This window comes from Martes martes, assembly GCF_963455335.1.
Source record: "Martes martes genome assembly, chromosome: 18".
NCBI lineage: Eukaryota > Metazoa > Chordata > Mammalia > Carnivora > Mustelidae > Martes > Martes martes.
In genome coordinates, this window is record NC_137906.1 from 10,448,568 (window position 1) to 10,473,268 (window position 24,701).

General features: G+C 59.8%; 1 protein-coding gene across 1 annotated transcript; it reads left to right on the forward strand.

Moving 5' to 3' along the window:
* Positions 1-866: 866 nt before the first annotated feature.
* TECPR1 (tectonin beta-propeller repeat containing 1) lies at positions 867-23,165 on the forward strand. The gene is made up of 24 exons (XM_080830130.1): positions 867-1,118; positions 1,586-1,768; positions 2,046-2,168; positions 3,041-3,166; positions 5,275-5,449; positions 5,555-5,655; positions 7,860-7,961; positions 9,236-9,381; positions 11,366-11,853; positions 11,990-12,135; positions 12,980-13,135; positions 13,612-13,761; positions 13,876-14,033; positions 14,921-15,048; positions 15,934-16,036; positions 17,141-17,237; positions 17,306-17,385; positions 18,304-18,360; positions 18,783-18,963; positions 19,286-19,421; positions 20,287-20,379; positions 21,000-21,106; positions 21,261-21,380; positions 21,578-23,165. Exons 1-24 carry the CDS (start codon positions 894-896, stop codon positions 21,737-21,739), a joined length of 3,543 nt encoding a protein of 1,180 aa, XP_080686256.1. The 5' UTR covers positions 867-893; the 3' UTR covers positions 21,740-23,165.
* Positions 23,166-24,701: the final 1,536 nt, after the last annotated feature.

Sequence of the window (24,701 nt, forward strand, 5' to 3'; positions counted from 1 at the left end):
GTTCTCCGCCACGTTGCCTCCATCCTGCTGTCCCAAGCGCCCACAGCCGTGCGTGGGCCGCAGGAGTTGAACAGCCTGGCCCAACAGCCTCGAGGCACCTGTTCTGCCACTGTCTCTCTCCTAGTAGCTCTTCCCTCCTTCCTGGCCCTGGGGCAGTGTCAGGCAGCGCTTCTCACTGCTCCCCACCCCCGGGCCGCTGTCATTCAGCTGTTCTGTTTTGCTGCTGACATTCTGAACATGTGGCCCTGCCTTGGTAGGAGGCTTGACCCTACCAGAAGCCAGGCTCCAGGAATCAGGCCCCGGGGAGCACCAAGCACAGTCAGCACTGGAGGTGTGGGTGTGGCCAGTAATAGAACAGAGCAGAAAGGAAGAGGACAGAAAAAGAAGCAGGAGTGGTGGATGGCAGGTGGGGAGGGGTAGCGAGGGAGGTGGTCACCCAAGGAGGTCGAAGACAGGAACCCCACACCCCTGCCATGCAGCTACAGGGCTCCCACAGGACCAGGCCGGGGTGCCAGACCCATATAGGATTGTCACCATGGGACCAGCGTAAATGAGGGGACTGCTCACGATGGGGCAGAGGCCTCCCAGGAAGGCAGCAATGGGCATAGGACTGAAATAAATCCAAGATGTTTCCTTTATTCTTTTGACAAAAAAGATAGGGAGGAAATGTTACCAAATAGTGATACCCATTAAATTTGGGGAGGTAGGTGCTTGGAACATTACAGTTTTTTTTTTTTCTCTGTACATTTTTGTGCATTTGAAAACAATGCCCATGATTAGAGGGAAGGCGAGAACAAAGAAGGAAACGTGCCCCAGACTCTGGACTCCAGGAGCTGGCCGCGGACACTGCCCCCCGGCCTCCTGCCTCTGGCTCTCTCTCGGCTGCCGCGGCCATGCCCAGCTCGGTGCTGTGGGCTGTGGATCTCTTCGGGAAGGTGTACACGCTTTCCACGGCTGGGCAGTACTGGGAGCTGTGCAAGGACAGCCAGCTGGAGTTCAAGCGTGTCAGCGCCACCACGCAGTGCTGCTGGGGCATCGCCTGCGACAACCAGGTCTACGTTTACGTGTGCGCCAGCGACGTTCCCATCCGCCGCCGGGAGGAGGCCTATGAGAATCAGGTGGGGTTGCGTGTGTTTGGGGGTGCTGCGTTGGGTCAGTTCTCTGGGAAGGAAATTGCCCCACCCCAGACGCTCATGTCCTTCATTCCGCTTGAGGTCCGGGTTGTATAGTGTTCAGGGTCTTTGGGGTCTTTATAAAGGCAGGCTGGCCGGGTCCGCACAAGGGTGGGCTGCCAGTGGTTTCCAGGAGCCTAGGGCAGGACCTTGACCTCTACTGCCTGCCCCTCAGGGCTCTGTGTCCTGCAGCAGGTTTTCTGCCCTTGGCAGCTGTGCCCAAGTCCTGGCTCTTGGTGACGAGCCTGTGGAGGCTCTGATCCCTGAGCTCTGGGCAGACCCTCTGCCCACTCTCCATCCTGGAGCCCAGCAGGAAGGCCCCCTAGTGGTGGGGTCCCACTCACCCCAGAGAGGTCCCCGGCACCCTGGGCTGGCCGCAGGCCTCAGGCCCATCTCGGCTTCCCGGTCCTCAGCGCTGGAACCCCGTGGGCGGCTTCTGTGAGAAGTTCCTGCCAAGCGACCGCTGGCAGTGGAGTGACGTGAGTGGGCTCCAGCACCGGCCGCTGGACGGGGTGGCGCTGCCCTCACGGCACTGGGAGTGGGAGTCGGACTGGTATGTGGATGAGAACTTCGGAGGGGAACCCACCGAGAAAGGGGTAGGTGAATCCGGTTCCCACTGGGGCTCCCTTGTGGGGAAGGAGTGCTCTGGGCTGGACCCGTCCCCCCCGTGCCGTCCCTAGCGCCCCAGCTCCGCCGGCACCCTGCATGCCCCCGCTTGCTGCTCGGGGCAGGTGACTCTGGGCGCTTCGGGCGGTACCACTGTCTCCCTGCCTGTCTTGCACCCTGCTCCCCGCCTGCCTCGGCTCTATCCTTCCCCAGGAGCCTTACAGAGCCCCCCTCCACCCCACCACCCACCCTCGCATGGTATTTCAGGGGTGGACGTATGCCATCGACTTCCCCGCCACCTACACAAGAGACAAGAAGTGGAATTCTTGCGTGCGGCGGCGCCGGTGGATTCGGTATAGGAGATACAGGTCCCGGGACGCCTGGGCCAAGGTCTGCGCCAGGGTGGGGCCCCCGGGTGGGGTAGCCATCCCGCTGCTGGGAGGGTCGCTTGGGACCCTGTCCCAAGAACACTGTGCAACTGTGTGTTACTTTACCTGGGAGCTGGTCACACAGGACCCAGACTAGGCTGTGGCCCAGGACAGCTTAGAACATGACCTGACTGGTCTCCAGGCTGTTCTGTCCCTGACAGAGCCACAGTCTGTGCACTTCCTCCTCCAACTCCCACAGGAGCCACTCTGACTCTCGTGTTGTTCTTGTGTTGTTCCTGTGACCCCTGCCCCCACCAAAAACATCCCAGCTTAGGGATAGGAGGCCTAGACTGGGGTCCTGTGTGGCCTTGCATGAGAGGCAGGCCTTGGACCCTCACCAGACCCCTCTGGAGGGTCCAAGTTGGTGAGGTGACTGCTAGGCCAGCCCGCCAGCCCCTTGCCCTGAGAGTAGCCCAGAAAGCACGGGTACAGCCAACATCATGGAGGCCCTACACGACAAGACCGGGTTCTGGGATCAGCCCCCTTCTAGAGGGGTCACAGCAGTCAGGCCACCGCAAGGCACAGAGCTGAGACCTGTGTACATCTGTCTTCCAGGCTGGAGCAACCGTGACCCCTCGGGGATAGCAGCCCAGGCCTGGTGGCCGACAGAGGGAGGACAGGACAAAGGGGACCCAGGGCTAGGAGCTCTTTGTCCTAATGTTGCCTGCTCTTTGTAGTCAGGCAGCTGTGGGCCCAGCTGGAGAACTGAAGGCAGTGTGCTGGGAGGTGGGAGGGAGGGGTAGCCTCTCAGGTGTCCACTGGGAGGGGAACAGTGCCATCTACTGGCCAGGTGCCCATAGGCACTGACGGCCTCTGCCACACACCTCATTTCAGATCCCTTCGAAGGATGACCCCGAGCAACTGCCTGACCCCTTCAATGACCTCTCTGTGGGGGGGTGGGAAATCACAGACGAGCCTGTGGGCCGCCTGTCCGTGTGGGCTGTGTCTCTTCAGGGAAAGGTAAGGCCCGTGTCCCCCTGTGCCTAGGATGGGAGGTGGCTGAGGGAGGCTGGCCACAGGCAGGCCAGGAGAGACTGGTCTTCAGGTGTCCTGCTGGAGGGGGAAGAGGGGTGGAGGGCTGCCCTCCTCACCTCCTGTCCTTACAACGGGTACTACCCTGGGCAGGCGAGGCGGCATGTTAGTGGGGTCCCCACAATAACCCCTCCTGTGAATTCTGCTGTCCTGTGGTCCTTCTCCTCCCAGAAGCCTCTGATATCCCACCCCATGCCTTGTCCTGGCCTGTCCCTTCTCTGAGCTCCCAGAGCATTGATCAGTGCCCACCCTGAGCTCAGATGCCATCAACAGTGTCTCCTCAGATTCTGAGATCCCTGCCTATTCCCTTCTCGTGGCTTCCACACAGCAGTTTCCAATGGTATTGTGGATGGGGGGAGGGATGTACATATGGCTAGGTGAATGGACAGGTGAACAGATGGGTGTTGGATGAGTAAGTGGTTGGGTGGGTAGATGGCTGGCTGGATGGGTGAGTAGGTAGATGGCTGGGCGATGGGTAGGTGGGTGGGTGATGGGTAGGTGGGTGGATGGATGGATGGGTGATGGGTAGATGGCTGGGTGATAGGTGGGTGGGTGATGGGTAGGTGGGTGGATGGATGGATGGGTGATGGGTAGATGGCTGGGTGATAGGTGGGTGGGTGATGGGTAGGTGGGTGGATGGATGGTTGGGTGATGGGTAGATGGCTGGGTGATAGGTGGGTGGGTGATGGGTAGGTGGGTGGGTAGATGGATGGGTGATGGGTAGATGGCTGGGTGATAGGTGGGTGGGTGATGGGTAGGTGGGTGGATGGATGGATGGGTGAGTGGGTAGATGGCTGGGTGATGGGTGGGGGGGAGGTCAGTGGGTGGGGGGGAGTGGATGGGCATGTGTGTGGCTGGATGGATATTTAGAGAGGGGAGGAGATTTTTCCATCAGGGAGTTCATGAACTAAGGAGTAAAGCCAGTCCCTGTTGGCAGGAACAACATAGGTGGTCCTGCCTGCTGGTGACTGAACGCTTTAGCTGTGGTTTTAGAGCAGATTTCATCTGTCCAATACATTTCAAATTCATCCAAATTCTCTGGTTGGCTTCAGAATAGACACAGTAGGTTTTGATCAGGCTTACCTCTGGGTCCTGTTTGGCGTGGGCTTAGGTCAAGCCATAGTTGTGGGTTTTCTCTGAGCCGTGTTGAAGGATGGTGGGGAGCTGGCCTGGAACAGAGCCTCCATGGAGGGGCTGGGACTACCCTGGATGCAGAAAGGGAAGAACAGGGCCGTGAGGCCGTGTGCGCGGTCATTGCATGCTGGCCGTTAGCCAGTGCCGTCCCCATGCCACTCCTGGGGACCTTGAGAGGTATGACTAGGACCCTGGGCTCCAGAAGGAGCGAGGGGGCCCCCAAACCACCAGAGGGAGGCTGCCCAGGTTCTGCAGTGTGGGCTGTAAGGGTGAGGTGAAGGAAGCCGTGATGCCCTGTGTGAAGACAGGCTGGGAGGGGGTCCCCCACCCTCCTGCACCAAGGTATAGCCCCCTCCAGATGACACAAGACAGTTTGGACAACATGTTCAGGTGGCTCAGTCTTAATATTTATTATATTCATTGCTTTCAGGTTAAGGGGGAACAGAAGTGGACGTTTTAAACATTTGTATGAAAGGGGTGTGGGGATTTCCCATCTAACCCCCAAGGACCCCACTTTCCCTGGAGACGGTGTACTGAGAGTATATCGCCACTAGGGGGCACAGGACACCAAGCTGGGGCCAGAGGTCTCATTGAGGCCGTCGGTGAACGAGAAAGGGGTTCTTGCAAGCGGTTGATCCAAAGGGGTTTGTCTCCCAGGATGGCTGAAATCCAGGGTTGTGTATTTTCAGCAGGGGCTGGGGGGCATCTAATCTGGCATGAGGCTCCTGATGGCAGTGAGGACAGGAAGAAGAAGTCTGGACAGTCTGGGCCCCCTGGCCCCTAAGACTCCACGCCTGGCTCAGGTGTCCACTAGCAAACATAGCCAGCCTCGGGCAGCTCTCCTGACCCGGAGCCCTGGCCGGACCCTGTCTGACCCTGCCGTGGGTTTCTTCACCACCCAGGTGTGGTACAGAGAGGACGTCAGCCACCCCAATCCTGAAGGCTCATCGTGGTCCCTCGTGGACACCCCAGGGGAGGCGGTGCAGATCAGCTGTGGGCCCCACGACCTCCTGTGGGTCACGCTCTGGGAGGGGCAGGCCTTGGTCCGGGAAGGAATCAACAGGAACAATCCCAAAGGTAGTCAGCCCTACGCCCCGTACAGGGAGAGGCAGGGGACGCCCAGCTTCTCCCCAGCGCTCCTGCTGATGGGGGCTGCCCGCTCTTTCTTCTGGGGCCGGGTAGGAAGTTCCTGGTCCATAGTGGAGCCTCCAGCCTCTGAAAACGGGATCGTACACGTCTCCGTGGGAGTCAGCGTGGTCTGGGCTATCACCAAGGACCGGAAAGTAAGATGGGGTCCCTGGGGGCTTGGGCCAAGGGCTTTGTTTAATTTCTTTACTTCCTTTGTTTCTTATTCTTTCTTTCTTTCTTTTTTTTTTTTTAAGATTTTATTTATTTATTTGACAGACAGAGATCACAAGTAGGCAGAGAGGCAGGCAGAGAGAGAGAGAGAGGAGGAAGCAGGCTCCCTGTTGAGCAGAGAGTCCGATGCAGGACTCGATCCCAGGACACCGGGATCATGACCTGAGCTGAAAGCAGTGGCTTTAACCCACTGAGCCACCCAGGTTCCCACCTTTGTTTCTTATTCTTGAAAGGAATCACTGGCCCTTATAAGAATCAGGCTCAGGGCTCAACGTTGGGGGCTGTGTGGTTTTTTTGTTCTTGCAAGTGTGGTTTCAACCCCGTAGGACAAATCCAGGCAAACACTGTCCATTTTCTGGGCTTGAAGGCCTTGGTGATCACCACATGCCCGCACCCCGTACCAAGTGCGAAACAACTCTATTTATCACTCAGTAGGCAGTGACATTTCAGAGTCAGATGCCAACTTTCTGAAACGCTCCCCTAACTGTATATGTCCATTTGCTGCTATCCAGTGCTTGTCATTTTTACATCAACAAAGAAAGTCCAATAAAATAAGCACATTTCAGGTTGTTTCCATGGTCTCTTTAACCTCACCTCTCGGGCATCCCATAGTATGCCCAGGGGATGGATTCCCCCACACATCTGAGTCTCTGTCCATGCAGAAGGTCCCTGAGCCCACAGTTCAGGTCACCTGAAGCCATCCACCTCCCACAAGTCCGTAGCCTCTCTCAGAGCAACACGTTCAGTGAGCAGAACGTCGTATTTACCTGAGCCGTTTGCTCAGTCTTCAGACAAATGTTTGTACAAACATTCTTTGGGTCAAGGAGACATTTTAGGCAGTCTAGAAATTGTTATAAAAGGGATTTGAGGGTTTCTCATTTAACTGGTCACCTCCTGCATCCCGCCTCAGGAACTGTGGTTAAACACGAGTGCTAAAAACGTGTGATCCTCTCAGTCTCAGAACTGCTGGGGTCTTGCTCACGTAGCCATCCAGAGTGGGTAAGGACAGTTGTGGGGAGCACAGCAGGGGCCGGGGTGGGGGAGTCAGCCACAGGGGCCACATGTGGGCTTGAGGGAAATTTGGTTGGATTGTGTGTATTTTTCTAAGTTAACATGAAAAATGTCAGGCCTTTTATCTTTTTTTTTTTTTTAAGTTATCTCTATACACAACACGGGGCTCAAACTCATGACCCCAAGATCAAGAATTGCATGCTCCAGTGCCCAGCCAGATGCCCCCAAAAGAAGGCTTGAAGAGACTATTTCATAAAGCTGTTTTCATATATAAAATATATCCCAAATAGGTTATTTATGTCATAAGTTTAGAAAAAATGGTTTTTCTAAATAATGTTAAGGCCATTATCTTTTTTTTTTTTTTTAAGATTTTATTTATTTATTTGACACAGAGAGAGATCACAAGTAGGCAGAGAGGCCGGCCGGGTTGGGGGGAAGCAGGCTCCCTGCTAAGCAGAGAGCCCCATGTGGGACTCGATCCCAGGACCCTGAGATCACGAGCTGAGCAGAAGGCAGGCTTAACCCACTGAGCCACCGAGGCGCCCCAAGGCCATATCTTACATAGAGACAAGCTTGAGTGAACCAAATGGCGTTTTCCAAGCATCAGGCTAGGATGGGGTCTGCATAGAGGACCGTGGGGGAGAGATGTCACTCGCCAAGCTCACAGGTCAGTGTCTGCATTGAAGATGCAGACATTGCCCAGGAGGCATTGCCCACCTCCTGGCTGTATGTGCAGTCAGACAGCTGATAACGTGCTGCTCCTGCCTGGTACCAAGAGGTGCTAAATTGGTAGAACATTCTAGAAAGATTCAGGCAACCTTGTCTCCTGGAGGGGCAGTGCCCTCTGCCAGAGAAGAGATAGGAAGCCCCGAGGATAGGTATGGCTGAGGGCAGGTGACCCTCAGCAGTGGAGGACAGTGCCAAGGCCAGAGGGAGGTGCAGCAGGAGTGTGGGGAAGAGGGACCTAGATCACATCTCCTTTCTCAGTGGTGTGCTGTGCTCCTTTGTGGCCTGAACCAAAGGACCAAATTACCCATTTGTTCTTCCAGAGCCTTTGAAAACCATCTTCTGTTTCAGTGACCCTCCACGGGGGCCTGTCGATTTCTGACTTTCCCAGGTGTGGTTCCGAAGAGGTGTCAACTCGCACAATCCCTGTGGCACCAGCTGGATCGAGATGGTCGGAGACATGATGATGGTGAACGTGGGGCTGAACGACCAGGTGTGCACGGGACTCTGAGCCGTGGACCTGACTGCCGGGGTCAGCAGCTCACCCCCAGTAGAGGTCTCAGAGTGGGGCCCTCCGCTGCCCCTGCCAGCCAGGCCCCACTCCAGCATGGGGTTGGGGGGGTGTCCCAGCTGCTCCTTGGGCTTCCAGCTTGCAAGGACTGGCTCGTCCCAGGCCCCTCCCCTCAGGATGCTCAGCACGGTGGTGGGGAGCTCAAACCGGGGTACACACCCGGGAGACCCGAAGGGTTTTGTTTAGCATTATTTGGACCAAATCAGCTCAGGAAGTAAAGAATGAAACTGATCTTCCCAGTATTATAGACACGGCATCTCTTGAACGTCACCCGTATATTTGTGCAGTGTGGCGGCCTCAGAGATGAGGTTTGGCTGCTTTTCAGACTGCCTGTGGGAAGGCGCCTCCTTTCCCAAGGCACTGCCCTAGAAACTCTTTCTGGGGGTGCTGGCCTTTCCTGTGCCCCCACATGGTCCCCCCACTCACCCGAGTTGGCAGGCTACACAGCAGCCAAGGGCAAGATGGGTGCTGGCTGGTGTGCCCCGGCACCGAGGACGGAGGCCAGCCTGCCACGGCCAAATGATGGAGACACCGCAGTCCTTCCTGCAAGGCCACCCGGGACCGCCCTGGGCAGACCGTGGCCCTTTAGGCACCCCCCACAGGCCAGGGCCCGTCAGCTGCGCGGCACACCTTCCTTCCTCAGCGCCCAAAGGCAGAGGGGAGGTGGCCCACCCAGCCACCTTTCTCACAGAAAATGAAGTCAGGATCAAGGATGCTATCTTGCATCTTTAAAAAGGTCCCGACCGTTCTCTGGGTTCCCTTGGGGAGCAGTTTTTTCCCACTGGAGGCTACACAGGAGATGGGGACATAGGCAGACTCTGTCCCAGCACAGTGCCCAATGGCCCTGCCACCTCCTCTGGGCTCTGTCAGCCCAAAAGGGTCTGCCTGAGGCCGGGGAGCCAGGACAGGGTCCCCACTTCTCCTGAGCTTGGTGCTGTGCCATCCCCCAGTCATCTCCAGTCTCTGTTCCCTGCATCTGACCCGTGCACTGCGTCCTGCCGCCCTCAGCCCCCCCAGCTGTAACACTCGTGGGTGCACACACACCCCCACTGCATGTGGTGGGGGGGACACCTGCCTACATCTACATACATGTCCTCCAGCCTAGGGGTACTCTCCCCCACACCCCCAAAGGGATGCCCGGGGATCCTTCAGGTCTGTGCTGGCCTCCGACCCAGCTGCGCCTCTCCGTGTGCTAGGTTTGGGGCATTGGCTGTGAGGACCGGGCCGTGTACTTCCGCCAGGGTGTCACCCAGAGCGAGCTCAGCGGGAAGACGTGGAAGACCATCGTCGCCAGCCGAGAGAGTGACCGATCCCACTCTGGTAGCTCTTCAAGTCTCCTCAGGTGATCCCAGGGGCACTAGGGCACAGAGGACACAGGTCGGGAAGGGCCATCGGTGGCCTCAGTGGGCAGCGTCTGGGGGAGGCTGCGAGTTGGCCTCGCAGTGGGGCACTGGGCCTTGTCCTAGGCTGGGAGAGACCAGGTTCGGCCCACAAGAGCCAGGCCCTATGAGGTCTCTTCTCCCTGTGCATGGTGCCAGGGCTTGGCCTGAGGGTGGCCTCTGGGAGCAGGCTGGGGGCAGGGAGGAGGTGGCAGGTGGGTGAAGGTGGGATGTCTGTCCATGTTGGAACCCGGGGTTGTCCCTGAACCGTGCTGGCGCACTGGTTCTGAGGTCTCAAGGTCTGGGAGAGAAAAGACTTCTCAGTGGGGTGGATACCAAGGCCCGTCTGTCAAACGAAAGCAGAGAAGAAGACAGAGAGTCTCTCTAGTCTAGAATAGGGACCTCAAACTTGGCCGTGCACCAGAAACACATCCACACAGATGTCCAGGCCCCGGCCCCAGAGCTGCTGTTTCTGTAGAATTTTGCATTCAGTAGATCTTGCGTTGTTTGCACGGACCCAGGTGTGCCCGCTGGTACAGCTCTGAGGACCACGCCTTGAGAGCCATGTGTGTCGAGAGTGTGGACGAGTCCCGGCTCTACCCACGGGTGTTAACTGCAGGCAGATGACTTAGCGTCTTGGCCGGGGGTGGGGGGGGAGGTGGTTGGCAAATGCCTGAGCTCTGTACCGCGAAAGCCCGCAGTGCTTACCTGCCCAGTCCAGTGGCTCAAGGGCCCTTGGGACAGCGCTCCACAGCAGCACGGCCCCCCCAGACCCCAGCATGGCAGTTTTCACTCTGTTGCACTGAACGCCCAGGGGGCTGGCCGGGCTGGCCTTTCCTCATTAACCTGAGGGTTTAGGCTCTCAGCTGGTAGTACTCAAATATTGGAATCAGCCGAGAAGCTTCCAAAATTACTGATGCCAAACCTTAGTCTCGGCAATGGCTTCTTAAATATATCAGAAGGACTGGACATGAAGGGAAAAATAGAGACTTTGGAATCTCATCAAAATTAAAACCTTTTTGCATCAAAGGACACCATCGGGAAAAAGACAAGACAATCCACAGAATGGGAGGAAGTATTTGTGAAACCCATATTTGACAAGGGTCCAGTACCTAGACTGTATAAAGAGCTCTTGGAGCTAGCACCAAGAAGACAACTCAGTTTAAAAAGGGCAAAGACTCCGTGACCCAGCACTCACCCCCCTAGATCTATACCCAGAAGAATGGAAAACCGATGTCGGAACAAAAATTCGTATATGAATGTTTGTAAAGACATTATGCGCAGTAGCCAAAAAGTACAAACAACTCAGATGTCCATCTGCAGATGAATAAATAAAACGTGGCATATCCGTACAGCAGAATATTCTTCGGCAACAAAAGGATGTACTGATCCCCGCTACACCGGGGGTGAACCTTGATCTCATCATACAAAGCAACTGAAGCCAGTCACAAGAGACTCGTATTCCGCGATGCCATTTATATGCAATGTCCCAAAGAGGCAAATCCATAGGGACGCAAAGCAGATTAGTAGGTGGGGAAATGGGGGTGGGAGGGTGGGTATGGAGGGCTGCTCCTTAATGGGGACAGGGTTTCCACTTTCCACGTGGGGGTGATGACAAAGTTCTGGAACGAGGTGGCGGTGGTCATTGTGTAACCTCATGGGTGTGTTTAATGCCACATAGTTTGAGATGGTTAAGATATTATATCACATGTATTATGCCACGTTAAGAAAATAATAATACCACCAGGTTTCCAGCCCCAGATAAATGACGTGATCGGCCTGGGCTGCGACCTGGGTGTTCCAGCTTCCTGGGAGGTAGCTGTCCCTGTGTGTGTGACATGACATGGCTGTGGGTTGTCCGGGGGTCACAATGGACGAGGCAGGCCTGCCCGCAGCAGCGCGTGTCCTTCCCTCGAGGGGTTACGGGTCTGCCCCTTTTGTCCCCAGTGCTGGCTGCTTCTTTGGCGACGAGGTAAGGGGCAGTGGTGAGTCCTGTGCACCGAGCGACACGGATGCCTCTTTGGAAGCCGACAGACCGGGGCCTGACCAGCCTGTTCCTGCAGAGTCTGTGGACGGTCCCAGGAACTCCAGGGATAGCTCGGCCTCAGGCCCAGGCACTGGCAGGACCACAGAGCATGCCGTGGAGGTCCCTGGCCCCGCCACTCAGACTTCTGGGCTTGAGCCTTGCCCTGGCCTGGCCTCCAGCCCAGCCGAACTGCCCTGGACCAGTATTGACCTGAAGGAGCCCAAGAGAGCACCCGGCCACTCAGCTGCTGGCTTCCCAGAGACCACCGGCCTCTCCTCACTGGGGCTCCTCCCGCTGGGTTTAGAGGAGCCCTACGGGGCCGATGACCACCCTCTGTGGGCCTGGGTTTCAGGAGGAGGCTGTGCCGTCGAGGCCCACACTGTACTCAAGTGGTTCACCGTCCAGTCGGGTAAGCGCAGGTGTCTGGGGGCCCAGCACCCCAGAGGGTGCTCCTTGTGGCGGGGGGAGCAGAGGAAAGAGCCCTGGCCTGCTGCCCACTTCTGGGTGGGCCGGGCACCTTGCCCTGAGGCTCTGCTGGCCTGCAGGCCTGTCCCCATCGGTGCAGACGCTCTCCTTGTCCATCATGCCGACCCAGACAGCCGCGTGGCGGAAGCAGATCTTCCAGCAGCTCACGGAAAGGACCAAGCGGGAGCTGGAGCACTTCCGGCACTACGAGCAGGCCGTAGAGCAGGTGGGCAGCTCCCGGAGGCAGCCGCCTTCAGTTAGCACCCACTGAGCGCCTATGGTATACTGTCCCAAAGGGGAGGTGGAAGAGACAGAGGTGCGTCCGTTCCTCTGTCCACCCAGCTCGGAGGTGAAGCTGTCCCTTCCAGGCCCTGTAGATTCAGGGATGAAGACATGAGTCTATCCGTCCTGAAGAACTCGGGCCCCATCATGCTCCAGGCACAGCCTCGGCCCTGGGGACCCAGATACCAGCCTCAGTGGGAGGCGTCGGGAGGGGAGTGCAGTCCTCCCCTTCTTGCTAGAAGGGGCCCCGAGAGCCAAGATGGTGTGGCGTTTGATTGAGATGAGTGAGAACAGGGTTGAGGGCTGGCCTGGAGCCCCTCAGGCAGAGCCCAGCCCCTGGATGCCCACAGTCAGGTTGGGAGTCCGAAGTTACACCAGAAACATGGCTCCCTGGGCCTTGGCTGCTGGTGCAGAAGCATCTCGGTGGCCCCAAAGTGTTGGGCCTTCAGACACATGCAGGCCAGGTGTGGCCCCCAGTTTTGGCACCGACTCCTTAGGTGACATTGGGTCAGGCACAGAAACCACCCCCCCCAATCCCCAAGCCTCAGATTCACCATCTAGAGCATGGGGTGGCAGTGCTGAGCCCACAGGTGTTTGAGAATTCGGAGGGTGTACAGAGACAGCGCTGACTCGGGGGCCTGGCACCTGTCGTGTGTGTGTATGTGTGTGTGTGTGCCACCTTGGTCATTAGGGGGAAGTTAGGGAGCTAGGTGCGCATGGGGCCGGAGTCTGGGGCCCCGCGGGCCTACCTGTGACTCTGTCCTGTGCTCTTGGGGCCTGTGCCGCAGTCGGTGTGGGTGAAGACGGGGGCCCTGCAGTGGTGGTGTGACTGGAAGCCCCACAAGTGGGTGGACGTCCGCGTGGCCCTGGAGCAGTTCACGGGGCTCGATGGGGCTCGGGACAGCATCCTCTTCATCTACTATGTGGTCCACGAGGAGAAGAAGGTGCGTGGGGGGCTCCCAGGGGAGGGGGACCCAGCACTAGCCCGTGGGGACAGCAGGTGCGGTTGGTGGCCCGCCGGTGCGTGGAGGCCCCTGCCGCAGCCTCAGCCGGCCCCCTCCTCACAGAGCCGGGGACAGTCGCTGGGCTGTCGGCTCGGGGAGTTAAAGCCCTTCTGCCCTTCCCGCTGGGGTTCAAACCTGGTCAGTTGGGTTCTCGAGTGGTCTTGTCAATGTCAAGAATGTCATTAAGGCACTTGCTCATGAACTAGGCTTCCCTACTGAGCACACTTGGTCCCGGAGCGTCTCAAACCCACAGGCCCTGTGGACCCCTAGGACTGGCTTTCGGGAACCAGGGGGACCCCAGGCCTTCCCTGTCCCTCTACTGCGATAGGGGCTCCACCCAGAGGCCCTCCGTGCCTCCGGCCCCACAGGTCCCCCTCTGGCCTGGTGACAACCTGCCTTCCGTCCTCTGTAAACAGTACCTCCATGTGTTCCTCAACGAGGTGACAGTGTTGGTCCCCGTGCTCAATGAGACTAAGCACTCCTTCGCCCTCTACACGCCTGAGAGGACCCGGCAGAGGTGGCCTGTGCGCCTGGCTGCTGCCACCGAGCAGGACATGAATGACTGGGTGAGCGCACATGACCAAGGGGCCGGGCTCCAAGGGCAGCGGTCCTGGGGCCACCTGGACTCGGCCTGCCACCGGCCCCCTTCCCAGCGCTGACCGGCCCTCTCCCCGAACCAGCTTGCCCTGCTCAACCTGTCCTGCTGTGAGAGCCGGAGGGTCCACGGCCGCCCCTCCCCGCAGGCCATCTGGTCCATCACCTGCAAGGGGGACATCTTTGTGAGCGAGCCTAGCCCAGACCTGGAGGCCTCTGAGCACAGGCTGCCCTGCGACCAGATGTGAGTCAGCTGTGCGCCGGACTAGCTCAGGACCGCCAGAGCTGTGCTTCTAGAAGGGATGTTCTAGAAGGTTCCCACAGGAATGGCCGGCTGGTTCCCAGGGCCTGAGCCTTCCCAGGCCTGGTGGAGGACCCCGGGGGGCCCAGAAGTCTGGCAGGGCTCAGGCCCATAGGTGCCCCTAAGCAGGTGCCGTGAATGGGGGGAGGTGGGAGGTGACTCTGTAGGTAGCAGGGGATAGAACGAGGTCGCGTGTAGCAGATGCTGGTAGTGCTGTTCTGGGGCATCTGGCATTCAGGGTGGGGAGGCAGATAGGGACCCAGGAGGGGACACAATGCTCCCAATTCGACCTAGGGTTTCCCCTATGTTCCTCTGAGCCCCCTGAGGATGAGGGGGGACGTAGGTGAGACTTGAGGCCCTGGGTGCCGAGCACCAGGATGGACAAGTCAGATGACCTCCGTGGACAGTGGGCAGGACCTGGGCACACGGGAAGGTGACCCAGGTGGCACCCTGCACCTGTCCCCCTGGGAGGCCATACTGTCACCCCGCAGGGTGCTGGCCCAAGTTGTGGTTCATCCAGATGGACAGCCCTGCTTTCTGCCTCCACGTGCCAGGCCCAGAATCCCAGAGGCCATGTGGAACGGGCTGCCGGCTCGGCGCCCCCGCCCGCCAACCCTGAGTCTCCTGCACCCACTCTGGGGCCGTATTAGATCCAATCACTGCCAGATGGGAAGCCAGGCAGGTGCCATCATCCTTAATAAAGCCCACCATTCGGAGGCCGAAGAGAAGTCCAAGTTGGATGTCCGAGGGAGGCCACGGAGCCGGAAGCAGGTGGAAGGAAGGCTGGCACAGTGTGCCGCATCTCCGTGACCTCTCTCCGCTCACTCCAGGTTCTGGCGGCAGGTGGGAGGCCACTTGCGGGTGGTGGAGGCCAACAGCCGGGGTGTGGTGTGGGGCATCGGCTACGACCACACGGCCTGGGTCTACACCGGCGGCTACGGCGGAGGCTGCTTCCAAGGTGAGAACGGCCTGGATGCAGAGGCTGGCAGGACCAGCTCCCCGAGCCCTGCCCACAGCCTTCTCAGGCCAGTCCCTTCTCTAATCCTGCCTGGCTTCCCTGCCCCACTCTGGAGCCACTGGCCCAGTGTTGACTCTTGGCTGACAGCAGGCTGACCAGTGACCTTCACCATAGCCAGCCTCTACAGAGGATGGTCCCAGAGCCAACCCTCGAGGTGTGAGAGCCCAGAGACCAGGCGTGGTCTCCAACGCACCTTCCTGGGCCCATACAGCTGAGCTGGGGGCCTTGCAGGTTCTAGAAAGGCAGCTGCCAGAGCCTCCACTGTGTCCAGCCCCTCATTTCACAGATGATGCCTCAGGGCACATTGGGATAGCCCCACGACCTGGTTGTCCTGATTCCCAGGCCTGAATTCTAGCCCCTGGGTCACACCTTCTGGGATGAGACCTTGCTGAAACCCTGTTGGCTCCCTAAGTTCTGGGAAGCAAGGTCCTGTGTCTCCTCCTGGGAAATGCAGGCAGAAACAGACTCTCGAGCGGAATGTTCCAAGCCACAGCCCACATGCCCTACAGTGAGGGACAGCCAGTCCTGGAGAACCAGCTGTGGTCCACTAAGACCACAGGAACTGCACATCTTCCTCATTTCCTCATGAGGCAGGAATTAAGTTTGTCCCCACTTTACAAATGAGAAGACCGGGGCTGGTGGACATTATGTGAGTGTTAATAAGGAAGGAGCTGGTGGGTCTTCAACCCCAGATAATCACACAGGGAGAACCCCAAGCTAGGCCCGTGAACGCATCTCTCCTGGCCCTCCCCACCTACCCTCTGTGGCCTTCAGGGCTTCGGACGGAAGCCTGAATCCCCAGCGGGCAGCCTCTTCTCCCCCCAGGCCTGGCCAGCAGCACCAGTAACATCTACACGCAGTCGGACGTGAAATGTGTCTACATCTACGAGAACCAGCGCTGGAACCCCGTCACGGGCTACTCCAGCAGGTGAGCGGCTCGGGCGCCGGCTGGGGGCCTGTGCAGCCCAGGCCACCAAGGTCTCGACAGGAACACAAAGATGCTCTGTGGTGGCCTCACGGTCGGGTCCTCGAGGGGGATCCAGCTCATCTGAGCTCTGCTCCATCTGGGATGGGGAGATCACTCGTGACCTTTCAGTGTCACCCCCGCGGCTTGAAGGATTTCCTGGTGTGTAAATATTTGTGGGTTTCTCTGTTCACCCCAGTAAGTCAGAGTTTGAGCTTTGCTGAGGCAGTTGGTACACGGTGCCAAAGTACATCCCGGAGACCTCGACGTGGGTTGTGTGTAGCTCCCCGCTTCCTCCTCAGGGAGGGAGAGACAGGGCCGCCACGTGCTCTCTGGTCCCCGCGGAGCGTGCACACCGAGGGCCACGGCTCCTGCCACCCGAGCCCCGTGGCCACCTGCCTGACACCACCGTGGGGGGCCTGTCGCTCTGTGAGTGTCCAGGTCGGCTGGGCTGCTGTGAGCAAGCACCACACACTAGGCAGACTAGACAGTGGATGTTCATTCTCTCCCCGTCCTGGAAGCTGGGGAGCCTGGAATCAAGGTGTGGGCGGGGCCACTTCTGTCCAGGGGCTATGAGGGACAGTCCGCTCCCAGCCTCTCTCCTGAAGACCTCAGCTGTCCCTTGGTTTGGGGCAATGTCTCTCCCATCTTCACATCACTCTTTCTCTCCGGGAAATTTGAACTCAGCAAGGACACTGTCGTATTGGTTTAGGGCACACCCTACGGACCCCGTTCTGACTTGATTACCTGCAAAGACCTTCCCAAGTAAGGTCACACTCACGGGTACCGGGGATAGGGCTTCAACATCTTCTGGGGGCACAGCAACCTGTAAGAGGGAAAGAGGCAGGCTCTCGGCTCTTGGGCGGGTGGCCTGGCCACAGGTGCCACCCGGGCTGCCATGTGACGGGAGGTCAGCAGGTTGCTGTCCCCACCGCGGGGCAGTTCCGGTTTTGCCCCTCACCCCCTTGGGGATGCAGGTGTCCTAGGTGCTCATGTCTTGTCCGTCGCCAGCTGGTGCTGGCCGGTCTCCTCTTCCAAGTCACCCACCACCCTCATTGTCCACCACAGGGGTCTGCCCACCGACCGGTACATGTGGAGTGATGCCTCGGGGCTGCACGAGTGCACCAAGGCCGGCACGAAGCCCCCGTCCCTGCAGTGGACCTGGGTGAGCTCCGGGCTGTGGGGCGGGGGCTGGCATTGGGGGCCACCCCGGCTGACCTTCCTCTCCTCCAGGTTTCTGACTGGTCTGTGGATTTCAGTGTTCCCGGGGGCACGGACCAGGAGGGGTGGCAGTATGCCAGTGACTTCCCTGCGTAAGTGTCTCTCCACGCGAGGAGGGGCCCCCACCTGCCCTGCCGTCCCGGGTCGCTCCGGCCCCTGCCAGTACCCGGGTGCGGCTGAGGAGCAGACCCCTGTACGCCCACCTCGGCTGCCAGCAGGGTTTGGAGCCAGCCCGAGAGATGAGCTCAGGTCAGCACACCTGCTACACCTAGAGCTCAGCGGCAGGCTTAGGGAGGACAGCGGCAGCTCCCTCAGTGACCCGCCGCATCCCTGTTGCCCTGGGGGAGGGCTCTGGGGGGCTCTGGGGAGCTTCAGGCCAGGCCCAGGGTGTTGGGCGTGGGTGGCTGGAGGGAGGTGTCAGGTGAAGAGGCAGCTGGAGTGAGGCCAGCGCCGTCCTGAGAAGCAAAGGGACAAGTGGGTGACAGGTCCACCAAGCCGGGAGGCCCTGGTGGGCAGTAGGCCCTTCACGGTGCACAAGTCATATCCACGTGGAAATCCCGAGCTGTGGGAGCCCGAGCCAGAGTCTCTGAGCAGGCCCAGGCCCGGGGATGAGGCAGGTGTCTGGGACGGGCGAGCCCATAGGCATCCCCTCCAGCCACAGCCAAGCCTCCCGCACTTGACCCTCCCCTTGTCTTGGCCTCAGCTCAGCTGTTCCCCAGAAGGGCTCTAATGGGCCCAGTGGTGGGGAGGGCTCAGAGCCTCCAGCTAGAACCCCTGGTCTGGCAGCCTCCACATCCTGGCCCCTGGAGACACTGACCCCGGAGAGACCTGTGCCTCAGAGACCCCGGCCAGGCAGACCTCGTGGCCTGTGATCCCTGCTGCCTGTGGAGCCCACTCTGGCTCACACGGAGGCTCTGCCCCTAATGAGTGGAAAAAATGTGTGTGCGGACAGGGTCCCTTTCTGGAAACTTCCACAAAGTGGTCTTGATTTCGGCTTCTTTCTCTTGCAGCTCGTATCATGGGTACAAAACCATGAAGGATTTTGTCAGGAGAAGGTGCTGGGCCAGGTAAAGACCGGAGGGACACGGTAACTGGGGCTTGTGGGCCTGCCCTTCCTACCGGGCCCTCCTGGGCCAGTCCCCATGGAAGAAAAGCAGAGAGAAAGAGAATCAAAGTAAATGTCAGCCCAGGAAATGCCCTTGGGCTCCCAACGCTCTCTGGTTTCTGAAGTTTGTTTGCAAGAACAAATAAGAGAAATGTCACTGGCAGGCTCTGCTCTGAGCAGGACAGGCAGGTCAGGATGGGAGGCCTGGCTGGGGGTGGGGCAGGGTGCGGCCTCCTCTCCAGGCCTCTCATTCCTGCCCATCGGAAAGGGGGGCCCACAGAGGCCATGTGGGCCAAAGGGTGGCCTCCTGCCCACCTGCACATCTCTAGCAGTGGCCTTGCTAAAGCAGGAGACCCCAGGGCTCTGCTCTCTTCTACTGTGCAGAAAATGTAAGCTGGTGACCAGTGGTCCCTGGCTGGAGGTGGCCCCTATTGCCCTTGGGGACGTGTCCATCATCCCAGAGAGCCCAGGTGCCGACAGGAGTGGGCACAACATCGCCCTCTGGGCCGTCAGCGACAAGGGGGACGTGCTGTGTCGCCTGGGCGTTACGGAGCTCAACCCCGCGGTGAGCACCCTGCCTCCGGGGGCCACTGGGCCCTCCCGCCTGTCAGGCCCCGGGCCCTCCTGAGGTTCTGGCAGATTCTTCCCGAAAGAAAACTCAGGACTGCGGTGCAGCTGGGCTCAGGCCTCTCGGGGCCTGCCCAGGACAGTCCCTGGGACCGGCGGACACTAGATGAGGCCTGAGGGGGTCACTAGGTTCTGTGGGCAGTTGGAGCTGAGGGTGAGGTTGGTGTGCGGAGCTGCCAGCTCCTGGGACCTTGGGCAGGGGGCGGGGCAGAGGCCGGGCCCCGGCAGCCCTCACTGTCCCCCTTGGCTCCCATCCCCAGGGCTCCTCCTGGCTGCACGTGGGCACCGATCAGCCCTTCACTTCCATCTCCATCGGGGGCTGCCACCAGGTGTGGGCCGTGGCCAGGGATGGCTCCGCCTTCTACCGGGGCTCTGTGTCCCCCACACAACCAGCTGGTGAGTGCCGCCCCTCCAGGAGGATCCCCGCCGGTTGCAAGTAGGGACGGGGGGGCCGGGGCTGGTCAGAGCGAGGTTGCATGGGCTTCTGCTTCCAGCGGGGAAGGAAGACAGGTCTCCTCGTGTTCAGTTCAGCTGGACAAGCTTGGAGTGAGTGCTGCCTGTGGACCAGGCCCTGGGGCCGAGCGAGGACTTCCCAGAGGCCTCACCCCGTCCTGCTGAGACTGACTGGGGGTGGTCATCCCGGCGATGGGGCGGTCCCTTGCAGCTGCCCTGCACCAGCCCCAGCCTCCAGCCCAGGGTATTGCTGCTTATGGGCACATTGCATGTCTTGCCCTTGGGGATGCCCTCTTGGGGTGGCCCCACCTAGCCTACTGCCCACTCAGGGAACCCTCCAGGGCTGCAGGCCATGCTGGCTTGTTCTTGGCACGGTGTCGGATGTTCAGACAGTGTCTGGCACCAGGGTGCTCGGATGGGTGCTGGCTTGCACAGTGCTGCCCTCAGCCTGGGGACAGGGAACTTATGCAGTGGTGGTGCCTGGTAGCCCCAAAATAGGCTGTCTACCCCATGCCAAGCTGAGCACCTTGGTGTTCCTGTTCCGAGATCGTGCTGCTGGACCCTACCGTCTCCCACCATGGCCTCTGAGGGCCCTGGGCGAAGTGGGGTGTTGGGGTTTTGTTGGGCTTGGCCCTCAGCTCACACCGGGCCCTGTCACACGCGTGTGGCCCGGCTGGCCTGGGAATAGAGGCCGGCCAAACCTGCCTTGTGCCTTCGAGCTGCAGGGGAGGCCACGCGGACCACGAGCACAGGGGGTGGCAGGTATGGTGTCGCCCAGCTGCACCCTAAGTCCCGCCTTGTGCCGCAGGGGACTGCTGGTACCACATCCCGTCTCCTCCCAAGCAGAGACTGAAGCAGGTGTCCGTGGGGCAGACGGCGGTGTACGCCTTGGACGAAAATGGCAAGTTGTCTCTGAGCCTCAGTGGCCACCAGGGGAGACGAGGGCTTCCCTGGGCACCCCAGTGGGACAAGACCCTCGCCGGCCCCAGGGCCCCGACACAAAAGCTTTGTAAGCCACTACGAGAGGCCGTCAGCCTCGGAACAAGTCCCTGTCCCGAGCTGTGCCGGGTGGGGGGTGCCAACTCGGCCTGGGGCCTGCAGTGTGGGAGCCCCCCAGGCAGTGTGGGACTGGCAGAAGTCACCTGCCCGTGCCTCAGGGCTGTCGCCAGTTCCCTTTCTTGCTTTGTGGCTGTCATCACCACGAGCAAAGCAAGGAAAAGGGCAGAGTTGGGACTGGAACCAGGGCTTTGAGTCCAGACCCTGTTCTCTGGATCTGTCTAAAGAATTCCTTGTGCTCCGTTTCTCATGCGTAGAGAGAGCCTGATGCCGCCAGCCCAGCACAGCGGGATGATTATGAGGCTCAGGCCGAGTCCAGTGTGGGGAAGGCAGAGTTGGCCCCGGCCCTGGCTTCTCTCTCTTCCTGGGCCGGCAGGAGCCCCAGGAAGTGTGGGGACAGCTTCCATTGTCTCCGTAGCCAGACCCCAAACGGGGTCCCAACACTCTGGGCCCTTCTCTCTGCAGGGAATCTGTGGTATCGCCAGGGGGTGACGCCCAGCTACCCGCAGGGCTCCAGCTGGGAGCATGTGTCTAACAACGTGTGCCGAGTATCCGTGGGGCCCTTGGACCAGGTCTGGGTGCTCAGGGTTGGGGGGCCGGGGGCCGAAGGTGGACGCTTGCTCTGGGGGTTTGGGGTGCTCAGGGTTCCTGCTCTGGTCTCCCCACGCCGTGCCCACAGTCCCACTGGAGATGGGGGGCTGGACCCTCACTGGGTCTGTGTTTCAGGTCTGGATTATCGCCAACAAGGTCCCGGGGAGCCACAGCATGAGCCGCGGGACTGTGTGCCATCGCACAGGCGTGCAGCCTCGAGAGCCCGTGGGGCAGGGCTGGGACTACGGCATTGGGGTGAGCAAGGCCTATGTGGGGTGGCTTACCTGGCCCGGGGTGGCGTGGTCACACTGCATGCTCTGGGACCTGCTGTCAGGGTGGGCGGGAGGCCCCAGACAGAGCCCATCAGGGGTCCTTGATCTCCTGCAGTCTGGAAGCATGGTCTCTCCCCTTAACCCCTGACAGCCATGGGTGACGAGGCTCTCTCCTTCCAGGGGGGCTGGGATCACATCACCATCCGGGCCAATGCCACCAGAGCCCTCAGGAGCAGGTCCCAGGAGACAAGCACTGACTGGAGTGGGGAGCCGGGCCTCCCCAGCACGCCCTCGAGGGTGGCCGGAGCCCCACACGAGGCCCGTGGCCCTGTCTGCTGCTAAGGCCACCTCCCCCCTCACCTGAAGCAGGTTTCACGCAGGTGTTAAGGATCAAGGTGGATACGTGAGCCTTCCCGTCTGAGCCATTCTTGAATGTGCATCCTGGAGGGAACCTGGCCAGAGGTCCCGGCCACCCCAGAGGCACTGGCTGAACCAGCCCAGAAATGTGAAGCTTTGTGGGTGCTCCTGCACGGGTCCCTGTCTGCAAGGAGGGCCCCGGAGTGGGCTGGGGGCCACTTCACTCCAGCCTTTGCCACCTATCCGTCCCCACTCTGCCTCCCGCCTTTCAAGAAAGGGAACCTAGAGCCCCCCAGGAATGCTGCTCCGGGGAAGCCCATGAAACCCCAGGGCACAGACCCCCCCTACCTCCCGACGAAAATGGCTGTGGGGCTCACTCCCGGCTGCTTTGCCCTGTTCTGGGATGCTTTTTCAGAGCCAGATGCGGAAATACGGTTTAATTTCAAAAGTTAAGAGTTGGCAGCTTGGAAGGAAAGGCTGGGGAGGGGTGTCTTTCTCCTGGCTGGGCACAAGCCCTTGGTGGTCCTGGCAGAAGCTGTCCGTGCAGAACTTGCTGACATCTGCCCCCAGCCAGCCGTCCCCACCCCGCCGTGGGATTGGGGGCTGCTCCCTCTGTGATCAGCCAGGAGGGGCTGTGGGGACATGGGGTGTGCCGGCCGCAGCCCCAAGCCCTACACGCCAGGGAGGAGCCCTCCCCACCTGGGACCGGTAGAAAAGCACCTCCCATCCTGCAGCTTCTCTTTTTTTTTTTTAAGATTTTATTTTTAAGTGATCTCTCCATCCAGCATGGGCCTCGAACCCACAACCCCGAGATCAATCAAGAGTCGCAGGCAGTACCAGCTGAGCCAGCCAGGCGCCCCTTCTCTGCTGCTGCTTATGTGATGACGGCCCCATCTGGGGAAGCCTCAAATGTGCCTCCTGCCACCAGACACGTTGCCTGGAGGCCATCAGAGCCCAAGTTGGCCTCTGCTCATTTGGGGACAAAAACGGACGGACTCCAGCCTTCCCGGGAACTCCCATCAGGAGGGGTCAGGTGTGCGTTTGACCCCGTCTTGCAGGGTGGGGCTTGTCAGCAGAGGCTAACTAGAAGGAGGTTTCCTGTGGGGTCCCCTCCTGCACTGGAGGGGGCTGACGGTCTCTGCGTTTGCCGGGAATGGTGGAGGTGCGACCGGGAGGTGTGAGCGCGGGTTGGGGACGCCGTCCTGGGTGTTCACACCTGTCAGGTGGTCTTCGGGTGGGCACTTCGGGTTTCTTCTGTAGCAGCGATCTGTCATCCTGCGGTGACTTGCTGTCCGTAGCTGGGTGACTGTGTCCTCGCTGCTGAGCGCGCACCGTCTACCTGCTCAGCATCACCGAACCGTCTTGATTCCTTGGCTGCTTTATTCAATAAAATCTCACAGTGGACATGCTATTTTTTTATTGCTACCTTGTGAAAACGCACAGTTCCCCACAGTAGCAGTCGTGGTAGAATCTTTTTATTTTTGTTTTATGACACAGCATTGGTTTCATTAGTATTCTGAAGGGACCATTAGGAGAAATCAAAGCAAATTTGGGTCACTTAAGAAACATTTTTACCACAATTACAGCAGGGGCACTGGCCGTTCAGTTCCAGGTAGGTTTTCCCACACAGAAAGGTCACAGTTCTGGTTCCTCAGCTCCAGTCCGTGGGGATCTCGGCCTCCGGAGCTCACACAGGTCTGGTCCACAGGTGGGTGCGGGCCCAGTGGCAGGGCTTGGGGCCAGTGGTTGGCCGGCTTTGGGCTTCCTTGCAGGGCAGAAGTCCCTAAGACAAGGGCCAAGGGAGCAGACCCAGCAGCAGGCCTCACTGGCCCATCACCAGACCCTCCCCCTCCCCTGCCACCCCCCTCGATTTAACACCCCAAAGCTTGACTGGGACCTTTAAGCATCCTCTGTGACATGGCCACAGGGTATGCAGAAGCCCTCTGGCCACGAGGGGAAAGAAGGACCGGACATCTGGGCCCAGGTCACCCTCTGGGAAGCAGAGTGGACGCAGGTGCCGGTTTGGGACAGAAGGAGCTCTGAAAGCTGTCATCTGCAAGGTGGGGACCCACAGACCCTCCCACCACCCCTGGTCGTCAGGCACAGTCTCCCGGACAGAGCCTCTGCTGGGTGCGCCTCCCACTGCTTTCAGCTCAGTCTGTGGGTTCCTTCAGCAAGTTCGGGGGGTACACTGAGCTCTGTGGGCCTTGTGTTGCGTCCCAGCTGGCCGGGCCACCCACAGCGAGCGTGAGCCCCATCAGTCCCGAGCTCCAAGCGGCCCTCAACCTCGGCTCCCATCGGCAGAATGTCCTGAGCATTGACCTTCCCGAGGGGCCACCTCCAAGGGGCAGGCCAGGAGCACCCGGTGGGGGGGCCCACCCGACCGTGCTGAAGGATGGCTAGGGCCAGACCACGCCTCCCGGGGCCGCCTTCCAGAGGGCCCGGCATGGGGCCTGGGGAGGGCCCAGCCAGCATCGGACCCGGAAAGTGAGGACCAACGTGGCTAATGGCTGCTCTGAGGGCTGCCGCCTGCTGTCCTTGATACTGATGCCAAGCCTGGCACTGGATGAAGCAGTTGGGGCCGGGACCCCTGGGGCTGGGAGGGTGGCAGCCCTGCTTCCATGTTGCTTGGCCCCCACCCAGGAGGGGGGCTTGGTCCCCGGGGGCTTCGGGGACATCTCTAACCTCATATGCCAGGCCAACTTGACCCTCGCCACAGCCTCTGTCACTGCCGTTCCTGCCTGAGGCTGCCAAGCTTGTCCTGTCCCCTCCCCATACTGACTGTGGGCACAGGGATGAGGGAGGAGAGATGCCAGGGGGCGTTGAGAGCAAAGTCGCCAAGCCTGTCGCTACAGAAGGAAGCTTGGCCTGAGGCGGCCAGGGACCTGCCAAACTGCCCAGGCCCGCCTTGAAGGAGCAGCCCAGGCTGGGGAGGGGAGCTCCTGCC

Bases quoted from the DNA above. Each gene is read 5' to 3' on its own strand.
- TECPR1 (XM_080830130.1), top strand. From the start codon at position 894: ATGCCCAGCTCGGTGCTGTGGGCTGTGGATCTCTTCGGGAAGGTGTAC. The intron at 17,238-17,305 runs GTGAGCTCCGGG...CCTCTCCTCCAG, and splicing joins CGTCCCTGCAGTGGACCTGG to GTTTCTGACTGGTCTGTGGA. The intron at 18,361-18,782 runs GTAAAGACCGGA...TCTACTGTGCAG, and splicing joins AGGAGAAGGTGCTGGGCCAG to AAAATGTAAGCTGGTGACCA.